Raw genomic sequence first — 22,484 nt, 5'->3', positions numbered from 1 at the left:
ACAGACCCCAAATGCCATCACAAATGTCCTTGTAAGAGAGGCAGAGAAACATCTGAGACACACAGAAGACAATGTGAGCCAAGGGCACAGATCACAGTGGTGTGGCTACGAGGCAAAGAGTGCCAAGGAATGCCAGCAGCCACCAGGAGCTGGAAGAAACAGGGTCCAGTTCTTCCCCTGAGCCTCCCAGCGGGCCCTGAGCCCACACCCCGAGCTCCGATGTTTGCCTTCCAAGAAAGAACACTTCTCAGTTGTTTTAAGCCACCCAGGTTGTGGTCATTTGTTGCAGCCGCCACAGGAAACTAATGTGATGCTCAATAAAAGCACAGAGTCCTAGAACCGGGAAAGCCTTGGAGGTCATTTGGTCCAGCGCCCCCGTTTAACAGATGAAACACCTGCAGCCCAGAAGGGGGAAGTGATTTGGCGAGGGTCACTCAGTAAGTTAGAGGCGGGGGCAGGCTCGCTGACCCCAGGCCAGGGCTCCCCAACTGACTCGTGCAGAGTCCCAGAGTCGTGAAAGGCAAACGAGAAGCCTTTCTCATTATTATTTTCCTCTCTGATTATTATTTTAAGAGGGAGGGGGAACTCTTAAACAGATGAAGCACTGTCCATCTTGGAGGTGTAACTCCTGCTTTTACCGTCATCACTCGAGTCAGGCGGCCAGTCTCTCCTACCCTAGGACTGAGAGGCACAGGCTATGTCTTGGGGCCAGTGGGTTCCTGGTGGGGAAACCGCAGCAAAAGATGGGAAGCTGGGGGACTCCGGTCACACCACTAGCACGTGGCTGAGCCCAAAATAGGATGCAGGGTTCTGACTTCACGACTCTACCCTGGTTCTGCTTCTCATTTGCTTCTTTTCCTAAGCTGGGTCAGTAGGCAATGTGGGCTTGGGGTACTTGTCGGGGCATGGGCACCATCAGCTAAGATGGTTTGGGGGACTCCTGGGAAAACACCAGGACATGATCCAGGAAATGTCCCTTTATCACAGACTGTCGGGCTGGGAGAGGAGCCCTGGGCCCCCCAGGCAGCCTGAGAAGCAGCTGTTTCCTGGACAGGCTTCCGTCCCTCCTCACAGGCCGGTAACTCACCAAGGTTGTGTCCTAGGGCTCAGTGGGCCCCCCTTAAGCCAGACTCCAGACAATTAGACACAAGCTAGCCCTGCTTTGGGGGAAATGGGTTAATGAGAGTAAGAGAACAAAACCTACAAATAGCTTGACCATCAAATTCCAAAGAAGAGAGAGAGAAGAAGGAAAAACCTTTGAAAGGAGCCTTATAACCTGGCAGAACTAGAATTTTCCCCTCCTTGTCCCCAAACCATGTCCACCTCCCCGCACACTCTCCCACTTCATGCTGATCTTGGAGCTAGGGAAGGAGAACGATGGCTGAGCCGGGAAGAAAGATGGCCCAGCCACCGATGCATCTCTATGCCTGTCACCCCCCAAGGCTGACATCGATGGAGAGACCCCCAAGGGTTTGGGGGTGCCAGACCTAAGGGGGCCTGCACCTCACTGGTCCTGTACGGAGCTCCGGGGGTCAGCATTACCAATGTCCACTGAAGCCCCAGTTACGTGGGGCAGGTGAGCGCAGAAAGCTACAGGGGTGTTGGGGAGAATGACTCTGCAGCATGGGATCTGAAAGTACCAGAAAAATGTGAGTGAGCCACACTTGCCCTGCACACACTGGAGGTCCTACCTGAAGGAGCCCAGACACAGCGACGAGGAGACCCAGGGTGGACAGCAGACCTCTCAGGATGGGCCGGCGAAAAGGCCACCAACCAGCAGGCTGTGTCACACCGCAGTGGACGGGACCGTTTCCTTCTAGAGCATGAGGCCAACTTAGAGCCAATGTGAGGGGCTCCTTCCCTCCATCTTGATGGTCACACTGGTGCAAGCCGCCCCCTTGCCCAGACCCGCTCCCCCAGGGTTCACAGAAACACCAGAGCAGAGACAGGGGGCAGAAAGGAAAGCAAACCCAGAATAAGACTGAGTTTTAAATCGGGAGGAAAGTGAATGAGATATCACTGAATCGAACCACCTTTACTTATAAGGGACTAGGTAACTTTTTTCCAACATCAGTCAGATTATGGGCTTAAGGTCTGAAAAAAAAAGTTTAACAATAGAAAACAAGGTTTCTTCTCTCACCAACAAAACCCATGACCTCAGACTGATGGCCCACTGTGACTGAGTGGCTAGCTAAAATAAGACCCGGGTTCTGGCTGCCTTGTGTTTTTTCCAGGACTCTATTTCCCCTTTCCTTCTTCCCCTTCTGGAGTTCAGCCTGTAGGACGCTGTAGACAGAGGCTGGGCCAGCCCTGCACAGGTAGGATGGGGTGGGATTCTTGCATGGGGGGGGAGCACACAGGTGGTGGGGAGGGGGCTCCACTTGTATGACTCGGACGAAGATCGTTTGGGGAACGCCTGGGAGTCCTAACCAGGTCAGGCCAGGGAAACCATCAAGGACTAGCCGAGTCAGGGAGGGAGTCTTCTACTGCAGCTCAGGCAGCCAGCTCTCACTTTGCCGAGTGAGGCGCCAAGCCCAGATCCCAGCAAGACCCTGAGCTCTGCCATTCCTGGAAGCCCAGGGCAGCCAGAGCCTCCAGCCTCTAGCATGTGAGAGGGGAAAGACACGGTCCCCCGGGTCCTGGGGGCTCTGGGACTGATGAAGGGGGCTCTGCAAGAGATGCAGAAGGAGTGGACTTAATCCAGGGACAGGGGGACGTGTCCCTAGGTGCATGGAGATGTGAGGCTATTCCTGCCGCCTATACCCCTTCAAATGCATTTCAGCTCTGCACCGTGCCCTGGGCCGCATGTTTCACATCTAATATCTGGTGCTAGCCTCAGCCTGTAGGTTTGCTATCACCCTATCTATTTTCCAGCTTAAAAGAAATAATGAAGGTGACTTGCCTAAGATCTTGCACCTGGAAAGCAAACAGAACAGGCTGTCCATGCTTGATACCCTGTCTCCCATCCTGCAGCTGCAATGATGGGGGACTCCCAAGTCACAGAGCCTCCCCAAGGTCAAGGAGAAGCAAGTGGAGCCAGGCAGGAAGGCGGAAAGGAAAGGAAAGCAAGGGCTGTGGGAGTCACGTGCCGCTGGCCAGCCGCCATGCCCATGGGAGAGTGTCCCTTTAAGAACCCAGGTGTGGGTCAAGCCCCACAGTTTCAGTTTTGGCAGCAGCATCCAGTGTCCTGCCAGAGGCTTCTAGAAAAGCCGGGGCTGCGGACTGGTCAGCAGGCGGTGCTCCCGAAACTGACGGGACAGGAGGAAGGAGCTCAAAGTAAGTGGGGCTGCTCTGGGGTCCCCAAAAGGATGCCATCTGGGAAGGGCCCTCTGCACGCACAATCCCCGGTCCCCCCAAGAGTGGGATGAGGGGAATGTGGGGGAGCTGACGGCCACAAGCCTGGGAACATCCCAGAGAGAGTAGTGAGGACCAGGGGTGAACGCTCAGCAGTTGGGAAGAAGGGATGTCTGGGCTTGGCACATGGTGTTCTGCTCGAAATTTGGTCTCTGAGTTCCCTCCTAACTCCACCATAATTTAACCATGACCTTAGGCAAGTCACCTAATTGCTCTCTCAGCCTCTGTTTCCTAATGTGCAAAATGGGGATAAAAACAAGCCTGATCACTGATGGTTGATGTGAGATTCAAATGAAAAAAGATGTGTGAAATTGCTTTGAACACTCTAGAGCAAAATAACAGTTGTTTTGGCATTTCCCAATTCAGTTCAGTTATTCCAGGATTTTTGAGCACCAGATCGACCCAGATAGGATAATGCCTATGCAGGTCCTGGTACAAGGCAGGTACCCTTCTAGTCCTCGAATATTTCTCCCTTCAGCTTTCTGGTGGAGGCACACACAGTCCATTTTTCTGGGCTTCGAAGACACCCTGAGATCCTTTGCAACTTGCACCCAGCTTTGCTCTCACAGTTCCCTGCCGCCCAAGGTGTCGTGTGCATCACCATTCCATCCTGTGCCTGCTAAGCTGGGAAAAACAAAGTCCTTCCCGGGAAAGGGAGCTAGGTGGGCAGAGCCCCCTGCCAGGAGCAGGCAGCATTCTTCAGTGCTCAGGCTCCTGCTGCCTCTGCAGCCAGGAGGCCTCAGACACCAGCTCTCTCATCCTGACAGCGTCCCAGGCCAGCCAGGGGAGCCCCCGCACAAGCGCATCTGCTCTGCGGGCTGCATCCCTCACCAGCCCCACTGAGTGCACTGCCCCCGGTCACCTACGCAGCCGGTGCTGTTCTGCACCACAGCCTTCGCTCACTCTCCCCCTTCACTAGGGTAATTACAAGTCCCTGAACATCTGCAGTTGGGATGCGTCGATTCGGGGGTTAGTGTAGAAGGCAGTTGTCTGCTCAGAGCCAGTTTTGAAACTCTCCATCCATCCCTGCCCTTGGGTGTGGTGATGTGGCAGACGGAGCCACGAATCAGGACCCAGGAGAGCAGCTGGCTCTGCTATCTCTGCCTGTCTCTCAGAACCTCTGGACTCTGTAGCTTTATTTTACAAATAGTGTAATAGCAGCAGCTTCCAGGTAGAAACGGAGAAGGCAATGGCACCCCACTCCAGTACTCTTGGCTGGAAAATCCCATGGACGGAGGAGCCTGGTGGGCTGCTGTCCATGGGGTCGTGAAGAGTCGGACACGACTGAGCGACTTCACTTTCACTTTTCACTTTCATGCATTGGAGAAGGAAATGGCAACCCACTCCAGTGTTCTTGCCTGGAGAATCCCAGGGACGGGGGAGCCTGGTGGGCTGCCGTCTATGGGGTCGCACAGAGTCGGACACGACTGAAGCGACTTAGCAGCAGCAGCAGCCAGGTAGAAAACACACTTACCCTTGGCTTTCACAGCTTAATCTTCTTCCTATCTGAAAGAAATCGAGTGGGAGGCAGGGTAGGTGTCATAAACCCATGTTACAGTTGAGGAAACTGAGGCTGTGAATTAATATGAGTGGTGTAAAGTCATCCAGCAGGTATAAATGACAACATTTGGGTACAGTCATTTTGGTATGGTCATGGGGATATTTTGACATCACCTAAAAAAACACGACACGCAACTTTTTTAAACAGTAGCACACGCATGTGCTCAGCAGAGACCCCCGCACCTATGTCTTGCCCCCTCTCTGGGTGGGCGGGGGCTGGGATCCCAAAGACCCTGGCACTGACACAGTGTGATGGACTGGAAAAAAGTCTTGGAGGCCATGTGTCTGGTTACAGGAAACGAATGTGACCTGCCGTACGTATGGTAAGTGCTGAATAAATAGCAGCCATTATTAATTTTCAGGAAGAAATTCTTCTCTTGGCACCTACCTCTGAGTTCAAATAGTCTTTTCACAGGAACCACCTTTCCTGTGAAAAGCAGAGAGGAGAGAATTGGACTAACTTCTCCTCTAAGACTGGATTTCCTGCTCCTGCCCCTTCTGACTTCTTCCCCTCAACTTTAAGACCCTCCACAGTACCTAAAATCTTGTATGCTTGGTCCAGAGTGCCTGAATCTGAACCCCACCCCAGTCACTTACCTGCTATGTAACTTTGGGCAAGCGTCTTACTTCTCTGGGCCTCAACTTCCTCATTTGTGAAATGCGTTTACCCATTGTACCCCCCTTCCTAGGGTGACTGTGCAGACTAAATGAGTTAGCACATCTGAAGCCCCTGAACGTGGCTCCATTGTGCAGCTGTAATCAGGACCCCTCACTCGTAACTGAGTCCCTGGCACATGTCTGCTCTTTCTGGCCATGCTAGTCCAATCTGAATGGCTCGCCCCTAGTCTTCAAAGGATGCTCAGCAAACAAACGTCTGTTCTCTCACTCCGAGACAGGAAAAAGAGGAGACTGTGTTGACTTTAAAGAGGATATGGGAAAAGAACTGTTATTTTTCAGCCTGAAACCCTACTTAGGACTTTACATGTTGCCTCATTTAATCCTTGTGGCGACTCACTAGACTAGATGCAATTATCTCCAGTTTACAGATGAACAGTGGGGCTCATGGATTTAAGTAGACTACCCCAAATCACACAATCCCCAAGTGAGAGAGCCAACAGCAGCCTGAGGAGTCCCTATGCTGTGTACTAAGCGCACAGCACCCGTGAAAATCAAGTGCATGAGCCCTCAGCCTCCTGTGCTAACAAGCAATCGCAGCCTCTGACAGCGGACGAGCATGTCACACGCCTGGGAGTGCCTCTCTACATTAACCCTAGGCCCCCATCCCAAGGGGGCCCCTCAACTAGACGAGTCAGGGAGGATAATTTCCATTGTACAGATGGCAGGGTTGAGCCAGCACATTTTGCCCAATTGGGAGAGCTCTTCTGGTCGCCTATGACGGAGCAGGACTCTGGACCTCTGAGTTCTCTTCCACCCTCCCCCGAGCTACTGTCCCATGAGCAAAGAAAGCATTGGGCAAAGTGAGAGAAATCAGCCCTGACTTTGTCCTTCTCCGAGAAGGAATGAGGGCATAATCATTCCCAATCTGATCGGTCTTTTCTGAACAGCTGGTCCTTGCCAGGCACTCCCCGGAGAGTGTTTTCTGGAGATGGAGAGATTGATCTCAGTGGACCCTGCCTCCCAGGAGCTTGCCATCTGGTAGAGTGGGCGACATAAACACCTACACACCAAGGTGGAATGGGATAGAGTCAATAACAGGGCTTCTCAGTCTCTGCTGAAAGGCTTATTCCCAGAGCTTCATGGAGCTTGGATTCCATACGTTTCATTTCTGCCGAAGTCTTCCATGCCTACTTTTGACAGGGATGGGACCAGAAAGTCTTAGATCTTCCTAGCTCACGCCTTCTTTGGGACCTGTGGCTTATCTCTGCATCTCCCTGCTCTCTCCAGCTTCAGTTCCTTTTCTGCAACACTGCCTGTGCTTGGAGATTCTCCCATACTCCAGGGCTTACGTAAACTATATAACCTCTCCTACTGACATTACAAGCCTGAGGTCCTTCCAAACTTCACGGACTGCCCTCCCTCCCCTAGTGGTGCCGTGGTTTCCAGGCTCGCTCTAGTGTGTGCCCGGCCTCTGCATCCACGGGAGAAGAGAGTGATGGACTCGAGCAGCGCCTCTCCTGGCCATCAGTCCAGGCCAAGGAAAGCCCCTTCCCCAGCCAGGCCAGCTGCTCCCTGCTTCTCTGAGCCCCAAGCTCCCTGCTGCCCCAAGTTCACACTCACAGGAAGTCAGAAACTGCCAGCATGGCTTCAAGCCCCCCGTGGTGCCTGCTCGCTGTTCCCCCAAAGCCCCGAGGACCGTGAGAGCCTTAACTGTCCCTCTGCTGTGAGCCAAGCCAGTGATGACCCAGAGTCACTGAGGGCCACGTGCTCAACAGCAGGTACGCCAGGCCCTGGTCCAGAAGACCCTCTCCCGCTGATAGAGGAGAAAGCCTGAACTGAGACAGACAATCATCTGACTCTAAACCATGAGAGCTGAAGATCAGTCACTCTGACTGAAGGTGAACTAGCTAATTTTATAAGATGATAGACTCTATTCTTCAGCAGGGCCTACACCTAGCCCAACTTGCAATTGTGCAGACATATATTGTGAATACATTAGGGGTAGTAACTTCGTAAAATAAGAATGATCTAGATTATCCCAGCCTGACTAGTGAAAATACAAGTCCTATTTTAAGAGCCAGAAAAGGTGCCTTCATGCATGAGATACTAACCTATGTATGTCCGAGAGAATAGGTCCCTCTGAGCATCCAAGGAGTGATAATAGGGTACCAATTTTACCCCATTCTGTTATAAGTCTTGGGGCCAGAATCTCTCTAATTAGATTTCCTATCTGCCCATGAAGATATCTATCCCTTGGGTTGCTGTGATGGTGGATAAAGTCATAAAAAAAGAAGGTAGCAGAGCATCCTGTGCCCAATAAATATTGTGCTCTTTCTTTCCTTCCTAAAGCAAATCCTTTGAATCCAGCTCCAGCCCCATGGAACTGTGGTCTCCCTGACACCCGAATCTCCCAGGTTTGGGAACAAGTATGGTTTTAAGACTTTGAGAGGAAAGGATTTCTAATGTTTTGCAAAGCCCAGGGTCTTTCAGCTGAGAGCAGAGAAACTGTGCTTTAAGTGAAGTTTTGAGCAGAGATTTCCTGCTCCTGAGAACGTGGGGACATGGGGAGAGTCCAGTCTCCCCGGGGACTGGACTGTGGGCTTCCTACCAAGGTCAGCTTCCACAAAACTTGCCCTCTAGCTCTGCATACCTGGTGATGTCATCCCTGGTGGGAGGTTATGCAAAGGATAATGGGGCACATGAAAGCATCCTCCCCCTACACGGACCTTCACTGCTAGCCAAGCATGTCACAAATGAGAGACGCCTGGGGAGGAAGTCGGGACCCCTGCTTTGGAAAATGCTGCCTCTGCCTGCAGCAAGCCAGGGCAAGTGGCTGTTACCAGTCCAGACTAGGGAACGTCTCCTCCAACTCAGCCTATGGGAAGACCCACTGCAGCCCAGAGAAATATCAGGAAGCTTGCTGATGTCAGCAGAGAACAGAGACCAGAACCAGAGAGCCCCTGGTGGTTGGGGCTCCTTAAAGCAGATGGCATGGTGTCCTCCCACCGGCCACTGCGCCCAAGCCCAGTGCAAATAGCAGGTGGTGGGACTCTGCAGTGAGCTCATCCCAAGCTTCCAGGCGAGAGAGACCTCCCAGCCCTCTGACCCCTGCTCCCACCTAGGAGTCAGTCCCACGTCCCCCCGGGTGGTCCTGAGGCCAGCTTCGTCCTGAGCACATCTGAGCTGGAGCTGACGCTGGCATTTGGCTAAGGCCATACTCCAGAGGTTAATCATTGGCCTGGTATGAAAAGTCCGGGGCAATTAACCGGAATCAAGAGAGGCTCGAGCTGCCACCCGACACCCATATTTGTCCCTACCTCCCCAAACCCGCTCCCCCAACTCTTCCAAAGAACTGGAGAAACAGAATACCTTTATCTCCACGAGGAAATAAAGAGGTGCTTTGCTGGGAAATTCCCTCACGGAAAAGAAGGAACCAAGATAAACAGCTCTATTGCCTTTGGCTCAAGCTAGCAAAGGGCGTCTCTGGGAGCAGGAGCGAGGCCAAGGCAGGAAGGGGGGCCTGGGAGACAGGTCTCTGTGCTCCCTGCTGCCTCGAGCCTCCTTATCTTTACGGGTGCTCGTCACTGCCCAACACGTGTTAACACAGCTTCCTCCTTCCCCCCTCTCATCGTCAAGACTGTTCCAAGATTGAAAGCCTGGCAAGGTCCGTGGGAGAGTGGGGACTCCCCTCTTCACCTCCATCTTCCTCCAGGCTGCGGTCAGTCAGGGTCCAGAGGACAGCTGCGGTCAGGCTGGGCCCTGGGGCTCTCAACCCTCCCCAGCCCTGAGCTTTGTCCCCAGACGTGACAAGGTCCACACGTGCAACACCCTCTGAGTGGCCTCACCTTGTATTTTCCATCTTTGTCTGTCAGCCTCATCAAGGAGGAGGCAGTCACACCTTCATGTTTAACCCTGACCCCATAACGGAGTCTCTGGGAAATCCTGGGCATGTCACTCAGCAGCTCACGATCTTGATTTTTCTTATCCAGGAAGTGGTTATAATCATATCTGTCCTGTCTCATTTAAAGGGAACTTCTAGAGCTCCAGTGAAGTGGTGTAAATGACAACATTTGAAAAGCAAAGAGCGCTCCACAGATAACAAGAATAAGCACGAAGGATAGGCACCTCACTCGGTGTGAGATGGAATATGGGCAGTGAGACGGGCTCAGAGCTTGGACTCTGGGGGTCAGATAATGCAGGGTTCAGCCTTCCCCACCACCTCCACCCCCACCCTACCTACTCCCACATTTAATGCCTGTGTGGCCTTGAGGAAAGCCCTTAACCTTTAAGCTTTCATTTCCTCCTATGTCAAGTAGAGATGAGAATGCTTGCCTCTCAGGAGTGATCCCTGTTTAAATGAGATACCACAGCTACACTGTTTCACGGGTACGTCATGGAGCGCTGTGCCAGGACCGTCAGCAGCGCTTGTGACCATCATCATCACCTTAACCCTTATGAGGCTGCCTCTATGCATCTCTATTTGCTCATGTGACAGGCCATAGCATATGCCAGCTCGCCTCCGCCTCCCAGGGAAGTAGGGAGGGCAGCTGGAACAGAGAGGTGGAGACACTTCTTGGCAGTAACCAATGATCTGGGGAGCTGTTCCTGAGATCCTACGGATCTTGCACATGACGGTGCCTACCCCCAGCCCCATGCGGGTGGGGAAACAGAGGAAATGACGCGTGTGTGTGTCCCTACCCCAAAAGAACTGGCAACTTAGCTGAGAAGATAAAAGTCTACTTATCCCTACTAAAGAACAAAAGGCATTGTGGGACGACGGGACTTTGACCTGTGATGGGAAAGGCGGGGCCGTTCATTCTTTGACAGGTTTTATGTTCATTACTGGAGACGCAAAATCAAACGGGTGTTACAGAGGCCGGAAGGTCAGCGAGTCTTGGACAACAGAGGCGTCTCATCCCCTTGTGCCGTTGTCTTTCAGCAACCACGCAGGTCGGTGGCCTGGCGGCAGAGCCCCGCAGGAGCCCCCAGCCATGTCACGCCTGTTCCTCGCCTGCCTGCTGGCCGTGTTCCCAGGTGCGTTGGCCAGGCCCCAGCCGCTCCACCCTAGTCCCCGGGGCTCAGGGGCGGCCCGCAAGGCTCGCAGCCCCTCGGGAAGCAACCACAGGCAGTGCAGGGAGGGTGGGTAAGCCAGCGCCGGGGTGTCAGGGCTGGAAATGGCACTCTCGAACGTCAGGCCAAGGGTCTTCACTGGGAATAAGGAAAACGAGACCTTGACCTTGAACCAAGCCTCACTCTGAGTTGCTTTGGGGTTTGGGAGAAATGACTTATATTTGTGCCTGTTAACATTTTTATCTGGAAAAAAAAAGAAGAAAGAATCCACAAAGTGTTTTAGAAATATAGGGAAATAGCAGATAACAAATGAAATAATATAGCACTCCACAAGGATGGTTTTAAATATATATATATTTATATATATTTAAATGTATATAAAAATATATAACTATACATATTTAAATATGCATAAATATATGTATATATGCAAGAAATATTATAAATATATGTATAGTGCAAGGGAGATCACTAAATAAGTTTGCCATTTGTTTTCTTAATGGAGCTATCATTAATGAATTACGATTAAAATCTTAGAATTGTTTAATAATTGTGCAATGTAGCAATGTCCTCAGCGTGGACTGCCCAGAACCCCTCAGGAGGCTTTCCCTCCGACAGCCTCAGAAAGCCCTCTGTGTCCCCCTAGTGGTCTCCATGAAGAGCCCCATCTTCGGTCCCGAGGAGGTGGCCAGTGTGGAAGGCCGCTCGGTGTCCATCACGTGCTACTACCCGCCCACCTCCGTCAACCGGCACACCCGCAAGTACTGGTGCCGGCAGGGAGCCAGGGGCCACTGCACGACCCTCATCTCCTCGGGCGGCTACGTCTCCAGCGACTACGTGGGCAGAGCCAACCTCACCAACTTCCCGGAGAGCGGCACGTTCGTGGTGGACATCAGCCACCTCACCCGGAACGACTCGGGGCGCTACAAGTGTGGCCTGGGCATTAGCAGCCGCGGCCTCAACTTCGACGTGAGCCTGGCGGTCAGCCAAGGTCAGGGCTCAGGCTCCTTAGATTTCTGGGGAGAGCAAGAGGGAGGAAGGATTTCCCGAGAGGGCAGGGAGTCCTGGCATGGGGAAGGCTGTGGGTCCATCCAGAGCCTTCCATCTGCACAGTAGAAGGTGGGAATGAGCCAGATGGGACCTTCTTGGATAGGGGAAGGGCGGATGGGCCGCTCGAGGTCTTAAGGGCCTGACACAGTTCTGGTTTTACTAAAGCTCTAGCTTAGAAGAGCGTGAGGAGAACAAGTTCTCTCCTCGTACTTGTTGTAGGTGGGACCAGAGGTCCATGAGCAGGGGGAGATTCGTAGGGATCCTTAAATTCCTGCCATTACAGCACCCTTCAGATCAAGACCTGGGGCCACCAGACTTCTTTTAACATGTGTTCTCTTACCTGACCTCCAGTAGTCCCTCAGAAGTCTCCGCATAAATTAAATGATCAGTTCTTGTCCAAAGACCACAAGATTGGATGTAACAAATGATACGGGCATAAGTATCAAGCGAGAACAGAGCAGGGAGAGATGAGTGCCAGCTGGGGAAGGCTTCCTGGAGGAGGCAGCAGTAAAGCTGGGCTTTGGAAGACAGATTCTGACGCTGTCTCTCTGGGAAAGAAGGCCCTGTGGGTGACAGGCACAGCCAGCCCTCATCAGAAACACTGAGGAGCTGAACCGTGCAGAAGGCAGCTCAGCATCCCACGATGCAAGAAAGTAACACCGCAACTTGTTCCCCACCCTTCACCCCGCAGATCCTGCACAGACAAGTGATGTCCACGTCTACCCTGTAGAACTGGGCAGGACCGTGACCATCAACTGCCCTTTCACGAAAGCGAATTCTCAGAAGATAAAATCCCTGTGCCAGATGATAGGCCAGACCTGTGTCCGGATCATCGACTCCACCGGGTATAAGAGCTTTGACTATGCTGAGAGAGCACATCTCAGTATCCTGGGTACCGACACATCAATGTTCAGCGTTGTCATCAACCAAATCAAGCGCAGTGATGCTGGGACGTATGTCTGCCAGGCTGGGGACGATGCCAAAGCCGATAAGAGCAACGCTGTCCTCCAGGTGCTAGAGCCTGAGCCTGAACTGATTTACGGAGACTTGAGGAGCTCGGTGACCTTTGACTGCACCCTGGGCCCCGAGGTGGCAAATATGGACAAATTTCTGTGCCGGCAGAAGAATGGGAAAGCTTGCGATGTGGTCATCAACACGCTGGGGAAGAAGGCTCAGGACTTCCAGGGCAGGATCCTGTTCCAGGCCAAGACCAACGGCGTCGTCAGCGTGCACATTACCAGCCTGAGGAAAGAGGACGCGGGGCGCTACGTGTGCGGGGCCCAGCCTGAGGGTGAGCCCCAAGAGGGCTGGCCTGTGCAGGTTTGGCAGCTCTTCGTCAATGAAGGTGAGACCTGAGAGGCGGAGAGGGGCGAGATGGGCAGTCTGCAGGGGAGAGCCCCGCTCGGCCCTCTGGGGCTGTCTGACAGCATCCATCTGTTGAGCGTATCTGCTCACTGACAAGCCCCAGACCAGATGGTCTGGGGGCGGCACGAGAGCTCCGAGGCTGTGCGCGATGGCCTCTGCCTCATGCGACCTCTTACCTCCTCTTCTCCGCTACCAAAGGCCTCTGATGGCCGCCCCTGATCCTTAGGAATTGGGGGAGTGAAGATCCCGACTGTCTGGGTTTCAGAGAGCCCTCGGAAGGACTCAACATGGAGTCTCCCTGACCCGGGAGCAGGATGGCAGCTCATCTGTCACATTCCACTGGAAGAAGCCTTGGCTTGTGTTGGTCTCATAGCTTTCCCAGGTCAACGCCCCACCTTCTAAAATCTCCCCTCCAACATCTCTTAGGGTTACTTGTTATTCAGTATGATCTGGTTGGATTCCTGCCCCTTCCCACCCTGGGAGCACTCTGTAGAGAGTTACCCTCTTGAGAAACTGAAGCAGTACTTGAAGTTTGTGGTCACTACGCTTGAGGCTTTCCCCATTCCCTGTCCTTCTTTCTCCTGCCAGCTCAGTCCTCACCATCTCCCTCAGCATCTCTGCTTGCCTGGGACTCTCCCAGAGCCTCAGCTTTAGTTTCTTGAAGATATACCATTGCTTCTCTTGGACACAGCCTTTGTGGCCCTCAATAATTAAATTTATCTGTGCTACATAGTATATATTTTAAATCATACTGTTCTAAATATATTTTCTTAATTTGGAGGAAGAAAACCACCTGGCCATCTTATGGGATGAACTAATAATAAAAAGACAAAAACTACCTAGAGGGAGACCTTATAAGAAGCCCAAGGCGAAAGACTGATGGTCACTTTTTAAATGCCTTTCGTTCTCTGCTCAGAATAAGGTGGGGAAGGAATAGTGGGGGAGGTCCCTGGAGACAGGGTGAAGACTCCTGCGCCAGGCTCTGTGACATTAGGAAAGGCTTTTTCACTTTCTGAGGCCAGTAAGGGGATTGCTCTAAACCTCACTCTCCACCCTGGCTGAGCCCATGGGGAGGAGGCTGCCCAGACCAGGCTGAGTTCTCCCATCCCATCTCTGTCTGTGCTTCCAGAGACCATGATCCCCGCAAGTCCTTCCGTGGTGAAAGGTGTGAAGGGAGGCTCTGTGACCGTATCTTGTCCCTACAACCCGAAGGACGCCAACAGCCTGAAGTACTGGTGTCGCTGGGAAGAGGATCAAAACGGGCGCTGCCCGCAGCTGGTGCAGAGCCAGGGGCTGGTGAAGGACCAGTACGAGGGCAGGCTGGCGCTGCTCGCCGAGCCGGGCAACGGCACCTACACCGTCATCCTCAACCAGCTCACCGAACAGGACACCGGCTTCTACTGGTGCGTGACGGACGGCGACTCGCGCTGGACGTCCACAGTGGAGCTCAAGGTTGTCGGAGGTGAGAGTTAAACTTGGGCAAGAGGGAAGGGAGGCAGCTCCGGGACCCCTCCAGTCAACCGCAGCATCAGCCCCAGCCACTCTGCCTCCCGCCTCCCCGACCTCCAAGCTGCGTAACCAGCACCCTTCCCCCACCTGTTCATACCAGCAACAAACACCCTTTCCTGCCCCCACGCTCTTCAAACCACCACACACAGCAACTCCTGTGATCACGAGCATCAGCTTCTTTAACAGTCTATGTGGCATCAGCTGAAGCAGAGTTCAGTTCTTTGTACTGAGTCTTCTTGCTGTTGTTCAGTTGCTAAGTCACGTCCAGTTCATAGTGACCCCATGGACCACTGCACACCAGGCTTCCCTGTCCATCAGCAACTCCAGGAGCTTGCTCAAACTCATGTCCATTGAGACAGTGATGCCATCCAACCGTCTCATCCTGTGTCATCCCCTTCTCCTCCTGCCTTCAGTCTTTCCCAGCATCAGGGTCTTCTCCAATGAGTCAGCTCTTTGCATCAGATGGCCAAAGTACTGGAGCTTCAGCTTCAGCATCAGTCCTTCAAATGAGTATTCAGAGTTGATTTCCTTTAGGATTGACTGATTTCATCTCCTTGCTGTCTAAGGGACTCTCAAGAGTCTTCTCCAGCACTACCATACTGAGTCCAGGAGAGCAGATAACAGCAAGGAAACACATAGAAGCCCTTGCCCAGGCCCGTGGTCTGTGATAGACTGGAATGACTCATAGTGGTCACCAATAGTCTAACATGGGCACAGAATTGTAAGTGCTTTTTCTTCAATATAGTGTGTTCATTTAGCACACTGTCCAGAAAGGAACCGGACTGTGGACAAAGCACCCCTGCCCCGGCCCCCAGTCACTTGCCTGCAGCATCACCAGGGCCAACTTCTGCACCTGTTTCTCTCTCCTTGCTCCAGGAGAACCAAGCCTCAAGGCACCCAAGAACGTCACGGCTTGGCTGGGAGAGCCCTTCAAGCTCTCCTGCCACTTCCCCTGCAAGTTCTACTCCTTTGAGAAGTACTGGTGTAAGTGGAGCAACAAAGGCTGCAGCGCCCTGCCCACCCAGGACGACGGCCCCAGCCAGGCCTTTGTGAACTGCGACCAGAACAGCCAGATCGTCTCCCTGAACCTGAACACGGTCACCAAGGCGGATGAAGGCTGGTACTGGTGCGGAGTGAAGGAGGGCCATCAGTACGGAGAGACAGTGGCTGTCTACGTGGCGGTGGAGAACAGGGTGAAGGGTGAGTCTCCGAGGGCCAGGCCCATGTGCCCCAGGGGACTCCAGAGAAAACTGCCTAAGAAAATTTCCATCAAGGGTGGCCCCAGGTTTGACTATAAGAGGTCTGACTATAAGGGTGGGAAGCAGGGGGCAGCGGGGCGGTGGGGGAGCTTATGCCTCCACCTGGTCTCATTTATCCTTCCAAAAAAGGGCATCCCAAACAAACATACAAACTCATCAAAAATAGTGGATTTGTCAGTTAACCTCAGTCTCAAGACAAATCCCACAGTCACCCTTTCAGGCCGCGATGAAGCCCGTTCTCTATGGAGAGGTCTTCTACATGTAGACGTGTCTAAGTCACTGTTACCTCATAGTCTGCCCAAGTCTGCTCCAGGGGGCCGGATAACCTTCATGCACAAGGTCTGGTAAGGAAAATCCAGGCAATCTCTTCCAGTAAGATTGCATTTCAAACTGCTTCTAAAAATATCACATGAAATGTCTTATCCCTAATGAGGGGGTATTTTTGTGTGCATGCGTGCTCAATGGTCAAGTCGTGTTTAACTCTTTGTGACCCCATGGACCGTAGCCTGCCAGGCTCCTCCATCCATGGGATTCTCCAGGAAAGAATACTGGAGTGGGTTGCCACGCCCTCCTCCAGGGGATCTTCCCAACCCAGGGATGGAACAGGTGTCCCCTGCGTTGGCAGGCAGATTCTTTACCACTGAGCCACCAGCGAAGCCCAAGGGCTATGTTTAGTGCCGGTAGAGATGAGGTTATGGCAGCTTCCAGTTGTCAGGCTCACTGAGGGACCCCTCGCCAAGCTGCCCGCGACTCTTTGCAACCCCGTGGACTGTAGCCCACCAGGCTCCTCCGTCCATGGGATTTTCCAGGCAAGAATACTGGAGTGGGTTGCCATTTCCTTGTAGTCTAGAGGCCCTGGGCAAACCCTGTGAAGAATCTCCCGGTCAGCCCTTGCACACAGCTGGATCTAAGCACGCAGCCTTACAGCGGAAGTGAAGTTGGTGTGAATAGGACAGAGGTTGTCTGTGACAGACTGGAGAAGAGCATAACTCCCCCTGCTTCTCATGTCCTCTGAGACCCTGTCCAAAAAGGCTGGAGATCTCCCCATGACCCTGGGATTCCTAATGAAGCCCCGCTCCACAGACTCCCTAAACTTAAGCCCCTCTCTGCTCTCCCCAGGGTCCCAAGACACCAAGCAAGTGAAGGCTGCTCCTGGGGGGGCAGCAATAGAGTCAAGGGCCAGGGCGATCGAGAGCAAAGTCATTCCGGAACCCAGCTTTTTCGAAGAGGAAAGCGCCGTGAGGGATGCTGCTGGTGGGCCCGGAGCACCCGCAGATACCAGCCGGTGAGGAGAGGCCTGGGGACCCCCACCTGGAGAACATTCGAGAGGCCAAGGACCTGAGGCTGGGTGACCAGGTCCCAGGAAGAGAGCCTGTCCACCTCTTGAGAGTGGGTGCACCCACGCCGCCTTGGCCTGTGGTCTCTGCCCTTCTCCTGAGACCGGGGCGCGGTCCATCATTCAGCTCCATCTCCCAGTCCTGGGATGCAGGGAAGGCCCAGCGCTTGCTTTTGTCCTGTCTGGGAGGGCTTCTTAGAAGGACGGAGGTGGGTGGGGTGGGGTGCTGTATCCGGAGGAGGGAGTAGATAAACCTGGGAGGCAGAACTGGCTAGAGCCAACCTGCCAGCCCCTCCTGGGACCCCCAGTGTCCCTTGCCGGGACTAAGTTAACCCTTCCCCCAGCCCTGCAGAATACGGCGGCGGCTCCAAAGTGCTGGTCTCCACCCTGGTACCCCTGGGCCTGGTGCTGGCCGCGGGGGTCGTGGCAATCGGGGTGGTCCGAGCCCGGCACAGGAAGAATGTCGGTGAGTCCCAGGGCGCTGCCTGCCCGCTGCCCACAGCCTCCAGCCCCGAGGGGACTGCCGAGGTCCATCCTCTCTCATCCGCTCGGAGGAAGGGTCCGGGCAAAGGGAGGTGGGGGACGACCAACGCACACGTGCCCGAAACTTCCATCAGGTGCTGCCATCCAGATGCCGTCTCTGGAAGCACATCTTCAGTCACTGGGGTTCTAAGCTCACAGGGAGGGCCTCCGGGAAGAGGAGGGCAGGGCCCTGCAAACCTGGGCTTCCAGCCTGGTGTGAGGACCAGTCAGCTGGGTGGCGCTGGGCGTCCCCTTCATGCCTCTGGTGTCCATACGGCTTGAGACAGAGATGAGGATAATCACCTCCAAGGGCTGTTGTGAGGGCAAAATGAGATCCTGTGCGCTGGAAGGTCCCAGAGTGATGAACAGAGGTCAGGGGCTGCTGGGTCTAGGCTGTCTCTGGACAGGGCCTGGCGGGGAGCCTCGGGTCATTTTCGTTCTGCCTTGGGTCCTCATCAGAGACAGCCGTCAGAGACCCTGCTCCACTCCAGCTCTCCTGCAGGGATCCCTCGGGGACCTTCCTCCCCCAGCCCTGCACCAACCCTCCTCCTCTCCCCGACAGACCGGATTTCAATCAGGAGCTACCGGACGGATATCAGCATGTCGGACTTTGAGAACTCCAGGGATTTTGAAGGACGTGACAACATGGGAGCCTCTCCAGAGGCCCAAGAGACGTCTCTTGGAGGGAAGGACGGTATGTCCCTCCCTGGAGGACTGCCCAGGCCCCGGGGGACAAGTATGAGCCCCAACTCTGCCTCTGGAGCGAGAATGGGGGGCCAGGGAGAGGGCTGATCCCCCCTCTCCTGCTCTTCACACAGAGTTTGCCACCACTACCGAGGACACCGTGGAGAGCAAAGAACCCAAGAAGGCGAAGAGGGTGAGGGCAAGGAGGGAGAAGGAGGCCCCGTGAGGGTGATGAGGAAAGGCAGCGTGAAGGCCTGCAATTAGACACCGGGAGAAATCGTCTCCAATGGGGACTGGTGCCAGGGGAGGGAAGGGGTGCGCCTTTCTGGCTGCGGGATTGATGTGGCTGAAACCCAAGCAGGAGGTGAGCTGCACTGATGGGCTACCAACAGGAGGAGGGATGGAGGTGGTGCAGGGGGGTGGGGAGGGGACTTGGGGGGGTGAGGATGGTGACCGTATTAAAGATTCTGGCCATAGGGTGGGCAGGTCAAATGGCATTCACTGGGGATCACGGAGGTGCTCTTCCCGGGCCGTGGGACCCACAGACTTAGCTCAGCACCCTCGCAGGAGGATTTTGGGAGACTGGCATTTTCCCTGGGCCTGGAAGACTTTTGCTCACGGGGGGCCCCTTCGCACCCCAACCAAGATCCACATCACTTGAAATCCTACCTGCCTTTGGGTCACAAGTTACCCTCTCCTCATGCTTCCCTGATCCCGAGGCACTAATGCTTATTATCACATCCACACCCCGTGGCCACAGTAGAGAGCCCAGCATCTGGAACAGTGAGGGAAACAGGTCGGTCCTGGGGACAGCCATCCCCTCCAGCCTGGTGGCGTGTCTCTGAGCTGGTAGAGGAAGAAGCTGTGAACCTCTGTGGCTAATGCCAGCCCGGGCCACCTCGGCCACGACTGTGGGCAGGGCTTCCGGGGACGGGCCCCGGGCCGCAGAGGTGGTTCCACTCCACGTGTTGAAAGGAGGTAGTGAGACCGAGGGAGGTATTTTTAGAAGCTGCAATTTTCCGTTTCTCACGATCAGTCCCTCTAGGTGAGCGTGGCGGCTGGGATGAGGAGGGTGGGCGGACACAGGCTCGAGCTGCTTACGACAAGGTCGCTAATTTAGGACACTTAGAGCGACCCCTCCCCTCGACCCCCACTGTCCCAGAGCCGCGGCCCCCAACACTGACTCCTCTCCTCTCACCCCCCAGTCGTCCAAGGAGGAAGCCGACGAGGCCTTCACCACCTTCCTGCTCCAGGCTAACAACCTGGTCTCCGCCGCGACCCAGGATGGCCCGAAAGAAGCCTAGACAGAGCCTTGGGCGCCCCTTCCCTCCGCACGTGGCAATCACGCTCCAAATCACGCTGATCCGCAGGGCCCTCAGCTCGGGGGGGTCCACTGCCTGCACTCACACCCCGCCTAGGCTTCTCTTACCTGTCCTCAGAAGGTGTGCTGGTCCCTTCTTGGTGGCATCCAAGCCTGGCTGACTTGTTCCTATTGGGGGTGAGGTGATACGAGGAGTTCCCACCTGCAGCTTATTCGAACAAGAGAAGTAAAGGTGTGGAGGAGAATTAAGATCTCAGAGGGGCCTCTCAGAAAGAAAAGGGACCAGAGTGGGTGGGGAGACAACTGCAGAAGAGGGGCCATTCAGGGCTTCCCTGCCCCCTTGTTTGGGGACGTCGGTGGGATTCTCCCTTCCACCCCATCTCTGCACCTCTCCATCCCCACTCCAGTCCATCTTCTCTTCTTCTTTCCCTCATTAAAAATGTGCATTTGGTTACTCACTAGATTCCAGGTGCTCTGCTAGACATTGGGATAGATAGGCTGCAATCCCAGCTAGCGGCCTTCTGCAAGCATCACGGAGCCCCTGGAAGCCACAGCATCTCTTTGTGTGTACACTCACTAACATCCTCATCAGGTTTGCTTACCTCTGCCTGTATTGGGAGAAATCATAAAAAGTCTGCAGCCCTGAAGCCTTAGGTGCACGGGCACACACACAAGGCACCATCAGCACATTCTTACCATTTTACAGGTGAGAAAACTGAGGCCCTAAGAGGTGAAGAGGTTTGCTCACAGGCAGCAAGTGAGATGTGCTAGTGTCAAAGCTAGATTTGACACCTGCTGTCTCTACAGAAGGGCCTCTGCTCTCCAGATAGACAGAATTCCATAAGAAGGAGAAGAAAAATGTAAATAAGACTGGTCTTTCACAGGCCCCACCTCAGGGAAGATACCACTTTCCCTGTCTGTCACTCACAGAGACCTAATAGGAAAAGAGAATGGTCAAACACTCAAAACCCCCATATTTGAAGACTTCTGAGTGGAAAGGGAAAAAAAGGAGATGGGGGGGGGGGCGGGTTTGATGGTGCCAGGGAGGGGCTGAACTCCAAAGAACTGAGGTTTAAGTTTTTTTTTCCTTCTAAGCTCTGTACTTCAACTAGCATCTATGAGCTGGCACTTGCTAACAAATCAAAAATGTGAATTAATTAATAATTAAAGACCATGATTTCCTCCAAGGAGGCTCAGACTGCATTTGTCCCCATACCGTCTGTTCCCCAGGCAACCCTTTCAGAGCAGTTTGCTGTGGTCCCACTTTTAGGCATCCCAGGACACAAGTCTAAAACAGTTTTCCCCTACCTCCAGCGCTGGGCTGACAGGGGCTAGCAGGTGGCCTGCAAGTGGGACCAAGATTATCTTCAACAGAAAGATAGTTTAGAGTCTATACCAGTGGTCAAGACCCCAAAGCTCTGTGTTACAGAAGATAATTAAGACTGAAAGCAGGTGTAACCAGCGCTCCTCTCAGGCATTAAAAAATATCTTGGCGTAGCATCTGTGGAACACTTGACCTTAAATCTCATACCTCCCTGGGGTTTCTGCTAAGATCAAGAGGTTGTTAATCAAAACTCAGGTAATCAAATGAATAAACTCCCTCCACAGACTATCAACTAAGTAAAGTAAAGTTGCTCAGTCGTGTCCGACTCTTTACGACCCCATGGACTATAGCCTACCAGGCTCCTCTGTCCATGGGATTTTCCAGGCAAGAATACTGGAGTATCTATCAACTAGAGGCCAGTTTAGATGATACGTGCTAGGCTTTAGAATAGTTGACCCAAAGTCTCTTGGGGGACAGAGATTAAATAAAGGATCCCCTATTGCCTAAGGCCATTCCTAGGTTCTGGTGCTAAACCTTGTCATATCCTATAAGCACTCTCGTCACCACCATACACTTCCTCAGGGTGTCTGTGTGTGGAGAGTTCTCTGCGGGAGAAAGTTCTTCCTGACCTTCCACCCCACCTGATATGGGGCAGAACCTTTTCTTGAACATAATGTTTTCCAAGCTATGTGCTTCCCCAGTCTGAGATCTTGGTATTTTGGGAGAACTAAAACTGCAAGATATGTCATAAGCTATCACTGTTTTACCCTCAGGCTGAGGATCTCTGACCCACCAGAGAGTCATGCCTGGGGCAGAGGGCTAAGATACAACTTCTGTGTTAATGTGATAACCTACACACCAGTGCTGAGCTCAGGCAGCCTATCCCGGTCCTGAGAATCAAAAGCCAAGAAACGTCCCTAAAGCTGCAACCTTCTCTTGTTCTGAACTGACACTGTCAATTGGTGACAGCAACTTTAATACTATGTCCTGCCCCCAATCCACCTGCTCCTTGCGCAGACTGCTGGACAGAGAGACCCTTCTGTGAAGAAGGAAGCTGGTCTATGGCCTCAACGGGATCGCTAATAAGTTACAAAAAATCACCAAATTGCAGGGGGTGGGAGTTGGGTGGGATACTAATTTCCTAGCACCACTCTGGGAAGCACCATGAACTGGGTGGCTTAAAACAACTGTAATTTATTTTTTCACCATTCAGGAGTCAAGAAGCCTGAAATCTAGGTGTCAGCAGGGTCAGTTCCTTCTGGAGGCTCTGAAGGAGAACCTGCTCATGCCTCTCTCCTGGGTTCTGGTGGTTGCCAGCAACCCTTGGCTCATAGCGACATCTCTCCACTCTCTCCCTCCATCATCACCTGGCCTTCTCCCTGTGTGTTGCTCTGTGTTTTCCCATACCTTCTTACAAGGACATCAGTTATTGGATTGAGAGCCCACTGTAATCTGGTTTGACCTCATTCTAGTGAATTACATCTGTAAAATTCCTGTTTTTAAATATTGAAG

The 22,484-nt window shown here is 53.4% G+C and overlaps 1 protein-coding gene across 1 annotated transcript; it reads left to right on the top strand.

Annotated features, from left to right (window-relative positions):
• Positions 1–3,133: 3,133 nt before the first annotated feature.
• PIGR (polymeric immunoglobulin receptor) lies at positions 3,134–20,835 on the top strand. The gene is made up of 11 exons (XM_043924082.1): positions 3,134–3,276; positions 10,472–10,566; positions 11,249–11,593; positions 12,344–12,997; positions 14,147–14,479; positions 15,403–15,726; positions 16,905–17,070; positions 17,466–17,587; positions 18,206–18,337; positions 18,462–18,520; positions 19,533–20,835. Exons 2-11 carry the CDS (start codon positions 10,524–10,526, stop codon positions 19,629–19,631), a joined length of 2,277 nt encoding a protein of 758 aa, XP_043780017.1. The 5' UTR covers positions 3,134–3,276; positions 10,472–10,523; the 3' UTR covers positions 19,632–20,835.
• Positions 20,836–22,484: the final 1,649 nt, after the last annotated feature.

The sequence above is a fragment of the Cervus elaphus genome, chromosome 14 (genome assembly GCF_910594005.1).
Source record: "Cervus elaphus chromosome 14, mCerEla1.1, whole genome shotgun sequence".
Taxonomy (NCBI): Eukaryota; Metazoa; Chordata; class Mammalia; order Artiodactyla; family Cervidae; genus Cervus; species Cervus elaphus.
This window is presented reverse-complemented; position numbering and strand designations above follow the sequence as displayed.